Source organism: Capsicum annuum, chromosome 2 (assembly GCF_002878395.1).
Source record: "Capsicum annuum cultivar UCD-10X-F1 chromosome 2, UCD10Xv1.1, whole genome shotgun sequence".
Lineage (NCBI taxonomy): Eukaryota > Viridiplantae > Streptophyta > Magnoliopsida > Solanales > Solanaceae > Capsicum > Capsicum annuum.
In genome coordinates, this window is record NC_061112.1 from 54,789,711 (window position 1) to 54,796,288 (window position 6,578).

The following is a 6,578-nucleotide window of genomic DNA, read 5'->3' on the forward strand; positions in this document are numbered from 1 at the left end:
TTTGGTAAGCATACATAAGGTACCATCAATATCAACTCTCTAAACCGGAATTCTTAGATTCCACTTGTAGCTCAAAATGGCACGGCGCTGACATCGAACACCGCACACGATCCTCACCATGCCTCCGCCCCCTTGGGCTCACACCAAGCCCTCTCCAAATCACCTTGGCACTCTTAGGACATGTCATGCAACGTATATAGATGTTTGTTGCCTCATGTTATGCCCCTTTGCCTCATCTTCGACTTCAGCATATTCCCTCAGCACATGCCGCCTGCATAGCTGACAAGGTTGCGGCCTAGTTGGCACGCCCAATTCTGGCGAGTGACGGGCCCCAAAACTTCGGGGTGTCACACTAAGCTCTTTAAAATTGAAATCATGCCTGAATATAACTTAGGAATGTTAAAATAGAGAAATATTAACTTACGTCCCACAAAAGAATTATAAAAATTCAAACTTCAACCTTGGAAAAAAATTATTTATTTATGAAAGACAAAAATTAAAGACGTCTGCACAATATATAGGCAAAAGTGCAAATGACCAATTAAAAATTAAGTATGATTATAGCTTCCTCGTTTTTGTCCTCCAGGCATATTTCCAGAACACTCCCTCTACAAGACTACAAGATCTTTCAAGTTACCTTTCATGGAAAAGTCTCTTTAAAACCCACATTAGAAAATCAAAACATAGTTCAAAAATTAGTCTAAGATGAGAAACAGTTGAGGGATTTTGGGGTAATTGCTGGAGTTCAGTTCCAAGTTTTGTTTGCTCACTTCGGGTTTTGTTCAACTCCAGCTTGAGGCTCCAATTGTAGCATAGCTTCAAATCATATCCACAATAACAATATGATAACAAATAAGTGAAAAATATCAAACCTCTGTCTCTGCTGGGACATCCCATAAGTTGAAGCCACTCCTACAACACGTCTAAATGGAACAAGAAGCACCCGCACTTTCAAAAATCTTTCAAGTGGAACAGAATCCAGCTTTACCGAGTATATTTGACATATACAGAACTTGAAGTTCCAGCTCTAAGATATTTCAGTATATCAACTAAAGAAGTTACTTGTATCATGTCCAAATTTACAAGTGTCAGACAATAGGAATCAAATAATCTCAAGCGACTGATTACACATGGATCAACTTCTTGAAACAGTATGTACCGAGGAGAAACCAACCGATAAGAACAAACATGAAAATTATCAGGTAAGTAAGGAAAGTTGCTCCTCCAAACATGAGTCCTAAACCAAGCACAACAAGAGGCGGTAAATAGGTTTTAACAATAGCAGTCTTGTTTACAAATCGTCCCTTGAGAAAAATGAAAATGGTCAGGTTGACTACATTCCATCCACCAGCCTGAAATCCCAGCCTGTTCAAACCATTAGCAACAAAGGAGTGGCAGTTGCAGGTGAAAATGCTGTAAGATTGGTGTTGGTATTCTTGAATGCTCTTCCGTAAGGCTGATTCCCACGTGTTAACGTTCCTTCCAGATTCATCATGGTTCTGGACATATTCATCCGCATGTTCAGCTGAATAAGGAGAAAGGCAGCTGCACTGTCGGCCATAAAAGAAACGAAAACAAAGTGAATATGCATCAGGACAAACCAACCAAATAGCAAAATCAATGAATCCAACTCAATCACATAATATAGTTTTTAGATGTGCTTGGATGGAAAAACTGCAGGTTTCTACCAATAGCACGGGCACAGCAAAGGTGATAGTGTCCTTCAAAGAAATAAACCCAGTCAGAGCCAGCAGACATACCTGCTCTCTGCTTACTTGGAAATAACGAGTTGGTGCCCCAAATGTGAAATTGTCAACAGAAACAAAGTTTGGCCCTGCAAAGTCCAAGATCACGCCATCCTCCCTACATATCCCTAAATGCCCAATAAAAGGGATAAACCAAGACAGGACAGGAAGTGGTGACCATACGATGCAGCATGGAAAGCGATCTCTTTCTGGATCAATTAGCATTGTATTCGGATAATTATCTTCAATCATCAGAGCATGATCTGGATCTACCTCAGGGACCATGACCACCGCTTAAATAACTAGCACACGAACAAAACATTCAAAAAAATATTATGATTCATATATGATTGTGATAATGCATGTTCAGTTCCATAAGGTCAACACTACCCAAAAACAAATCTCACACAGCAAAATCAGTTTTCCTCTCACAGACAAATCGACACTGGATCAAGCCAGAAAAGGAACACAGCTTTGACAGTTCATCAGCTTAATAAATACATTACCAGCAACAAAAGATGTAACGTGCTCAAAAAGTTGCCTACGTTCAAGGAAGTCTTCAGCTAATTATCTCAAATAGGCAAAACATCCTGCAAGGCATCAAAGCACTAGCCTGAAGCACCAAATGAGTTCAATCCAGCTACTCCGTGTTACCCTCTTTTTGATCAAGCAAAGTTAATAACGTATTTCTGGTCTAGCTGGAACTTGATAAGAGAATACGAAAACGCACTAGGAAGAGTACAAACTTTAACAGGCACTTACAGGGCAGAGGTCTATAGAGACAAGGGGGGTCAACTGAATCCTCTTGGTTGGAAAATTATACTGCACAAATAGGGGGAAAACATTTTATTTTGGGGGGTAGAAAAAAATCCCTTTGACATAAGGGAAAATTCTAGTAAAGTGGTAATGGGGGTTCGAAAATTATTTTAGGTCACAGGTTCAAATCTCAAGTGTGACATTCTAGTAATTTTAGATCCCTTCCATAAATTCCAGGCTGGCATTGGGTACTTATACATTGTCTAAATGCATGAAGAATACTCGGTATACCTCGGGCTTAACTTGCCTTTTTTTCCAAACCATATCACACCCTTCATGTGTGAAACCTTCAGCAAAACCTGATCATCGAGCATGAACTCCATATCATGAACCTTTCGATCCTCATAACTCTCTTGCCTGCTTTGAGCTATGAAAAGCCTCTCCAAAATCAATTTGACCTTACCAAAAAATCTCTCAATAAGTTTGTACCTCATGGCCTAACTTCAAAAGCATCAAACCAATCAATTGGAGAGCGACATACCATATAAGGCCTCAAAGAGACCATCCCAATGTTGGAATGGTAACTATTGTTGTAGGAAAACTCTGCCAAAGACAAAAACTGATTCCAATGACCACTAAATTCAATACCACATGGTCTCAACATATCCTCAAGGACCTAAATAGCCTACTCGGACTTGAAAGGATTGGAGCGATCGCGATCGATTCTTACTCTCTGCATGTATTCCAATATGCATGTTTCAATGAGTTTAACTACAAGTAAAATACAAGAGTCTTAAAGGGAGAAGGAATGTAATAGAGGTTATCAACTATAGTATATATCTCTAACTAGTAGTTATCCTAACACCCCCACCCCCTTCAAGTGTAGTTGTGGATTGGCCACAGTAAGCTTGTCGCGCATGAAAAGAAACCTTCAAACAAACAAACTTTTCATCAATGTATTAGCCACTTGATCTAAAGAGCAGATATAGCCAACTTCAAGATCCTTTGAAGCAATTTTCACGCTGACAAAATGAAAATCTAACTCAATATGCTATGTACGAGCATGAAAGATAGGATTAGTAGTAATATATACAACAACATACCCAGTGTATTCCCACATAGTGGGGTCTGGGGAGGGTAAAATGCACGCAGTCCATACCACTATCTCCGAATAAGTAGAGAGGTTGTTTCCGATAGATCCCCAGCTTAGGACAAAAGACAATAGACAAAGTCATAATAAAACATGAAACAAGATGAAATAACAGAAATAGAACACCCACAAGTTAGCACACTACACCTAAGTTGCGGGGACTCTTCATTTTTTATGTCGTACCTGTGTCGGGATTCTTCAAATATACACTAATTTTGGCTAATCCGATATGCACCTATTGAGATTTTTTCCGAGTCCGAGCAACATAGCTCTACACTATCACATCGGGTGCACACACCTCACCCCAACCCTCCTAGTTACACCTCACCCACCTGCACTAACCCTCTAACCTAATTCGCGTCCTCCACGACTTCCTATCTAGGGACATGTCCTCAGTAAGCTATAACTGATCCAAATCATGTCTAATTAGCCTACCTCTACCCTGCATGAAACTATCAAAAGTCAACCTCTCACACCTACGAACTAGCGCATTAGTGTCCCTCCCCATCACATGCCCAAACCATCTCAACCTAACTTTCTCGCCACCATAATTTCAAAGCAGAAGGTAGGCATAAATTAGCAAAAATCGAATTACCGAACCGAACCGAAAAATGTGGTAATCGGTATTCAGTAATTCGGTATTTGATATGATATTTGGGAGTAAAATTTTAACATTTCTTGGACCCAAAGAATCTCTTGGACCTTGGCAATATTTTCGTAAAAAAACAACAAAAATAATACTAAATAGAGTTTCTATTAAATATACTCTTTGAAGTTTAAACATACATTTGCACATCTCCAATTTTAATATGGTATTACCAAATATCGTACTGAATCGAAGTTTAATTTACCGATTACCGAATTACCAAACTAATGTTCATAAGTATGATATGTGGTATCTACGTTCAAATACCGATTACCAATAACCGAACCCGAATTTAGAAAATACCGAGCCGAATACCGAACACCCGCCCCTAGCAGCAGGCAAAAGGACATGTAATTCTTGGAGAAGTTGTTGAAACCAGGTAAGCTCAGCAGTCGCATCAGCCAAACCTCTATATTCAAATTCAGTACTGGAACGAGCAACAACTCGTTGCTTCTTCGAGGACCAAGAAACCAGATTAGGACCAAGGAAAATACAATATCCATGTGTAGATCCTTCTTCGATCCTTGTGGTCGAGCCCTTCCCCGGATCCTGTGTATAATTGGAGCTTAGTGCATCAGGCTGCCCTTTTACGAGTAGACCTTCTATCATCCAAACAGCCAGCCCAATCCGCATCAGTAAATCCATTGCGGATGAGTTGGAAGAGCGCTGGAGATGCAAGCCATGAATCATAGTGTCCTTCAAATAGCGCAACAAACGTTTCATATCTTGAAAATGAGCTAGCGTCAGAGAGTGCATAAACTGACAAAGTTTGCTAACACAAAATGACACATCGGGACGAGTAATACAAATATACTAAAGTGCTTCAGCAACGCTGCGATACAGAACGGGATCGGAGAAGGGCTCACTGTCATTTTTAGAGAGTTGTAAATCACCTACCATAGGTGTTGAAATAGGCTCGGCCCCTTTCATGTTTGCACGTTGGGGTCATGAAAATCTAAGTTGCTCGGACTCGGCATTTTCGGTGCCGCGCCCGTGTCGACACGACACTGACACGGGTAAGGTGTGGGATCTGTGTCGGATTCGGTCAACGAGATCGGGTGTGTTGGCCAACAATTCTGAGAAAAATTGAAATTTTGATATCTCAAAGTAAAGTTTTGAATAGCTCGAAAACAAAATACCTTCTATTTTGCTGCTATATAGTAATTTATACCAGTCCTTTTGTCTCGTTTGAAGCTGTTTTCTTGGTAAATCTTCTTGTTCGCGTTAGCTGTTGCAGGTATTATTCACGATGTAACAGGTTTTTGAAGCCGAGAATATCGGTGCTGTGGTGGACTACTAAATTGTGCTCATAGTGATTTGTATTGTATTGGAAAAAAAAATATGCAAAACTTGTAGTTGGGGAAGAAGATGGAGGAGAAAAGACGAAGCAGAGGAACAAGGACGAAGAAGACGACCGAGAGTTCAATATTAACGCTTATTATTCTTATTTTATTTTAATTGACCTTTGGTCCTTTAAATGAGATATAAGGATAAAATATGCTGAGTTATTAAGATCAAAATTAAGATAGGCTGCCACGTTAATTATTTATTATTAAGACTAAATTACTATAAGTATCTATGTGAAGCGCGGAATATTTTAAAAAATAAATTATTAGAAATATTATCTATTAATTTAAAAGAATAAATTAATTTTCATTGTAGCACATTAATATATTTTAAATTAATTAAGAATTATTAAATATAATTTGTAATAAATAATTTAAAAAATTACATAGTTCAATTAATTTTGTTTAATAATGTACTCTCCCTTCGCCATCCCATCCCCTCTTCTTCCACACAATCCCATAATTTTATCATATGACAAAAAAATAATGAATCGTATAATTATCAAAAGACTAATCTATAATTTTCTTTATTGCATTGTTCACTATCTAAAATTATTCGATTGTTAATATTGACTTTTATTGTTCATTTGACTTGTTGTTTATCGATACTTTAGTTGTATGATTTTAAAAAATTTAAATGACAAATAGCAGTAAATATTTTTTTATATATAAATGTATATTTGCAAGTAAAATCATGAAAGGAATAAATCAGTTGCAATAATTAGATGCATATAAATTTATTTTATAACTTTTTTAGTAGAGAGTAGATATGTAAATGTGACGGAGAAATATATTAAGATAAATAAAAATGATAATATTTGTGCATATATAAATATGTTTCGATTCATTCTTTATACAAATGGTCTGATAAATCTCCTTTGTATCTTTCTATTCTCGATAGTACTTGTTAATTTCTTAAATATTCATTTTGCATT

The 6,578-nt window shown here is 37.7% G+C and overlaps 1 protein-coding gene across 4 annotated transcripts; it reads right to left on the bottom strand.

Moving 5' to 3' along the window:
• Nucleotides 1-1,019: 1,019 nt before the first annotated feature.
• Nucleotides 1,020-5,813, bottom strand: LOC107858556 (protein RTE1-HOMOLOG). 4 transcript variants are annotated; one of them, XM_047406280.1, is made up of 4 exons: nucleotides 5,437-5,759; nucleotides 4,601-4,993; nucleotides 1,761-2,047; nucleotides 1,020-1,550 (listed from the first exon to the last, which is right to left on the bottom strand). In XM_047406280.1, exons 3-4 carry the CDS (start codon nucleotides 2,028-2,030, stop codon nucleotides 1,125-1,127), a joined length of 696 nt encoding a protein of 231 aa, XP_047262236.1. In that variant the 5' UTR covers nucleotides 2,031-2,047; nucleotides 4,601-4,993; nucleotides 5,437-5,759; the 3' UTR covers nucleotides 1,020-1,124. The 4 variants fall into 4 exon arrangements, with proteins under 4 accessions (XP_047262236.1, XP_047262235.1, XP_047262237.1 ...); XM_047406279.1 differs by having other exon boundaries at nucleotides 3,605-4,993; XM_047406281.1 differs by having other exon boundaries at nucleotides 3,605-5,022.
• Between the last annotated feature and the right edge of the window lie 765 nt (nucleotides 5,814-6,578).

What these genes read in the sequence shown, in the direction of transcription:
- LOC107858556 (XM_016703285.2), bottom strand. Translation starts at nt 2,030, where the DNA reads ATGGTCCCTGAGGTAGATCCAGATCATGCTCTGATGATTGAAGATAAT. An exon ending in TCCAAGTAAGCAGAGAGCAG is followed by an intron (nt 1,551 to 1,760) that starts GTATGTCTGCTG and finishes TATGGCCGACAG; the next exon opens with TGCAGCTGCCTTTCTCCTTA.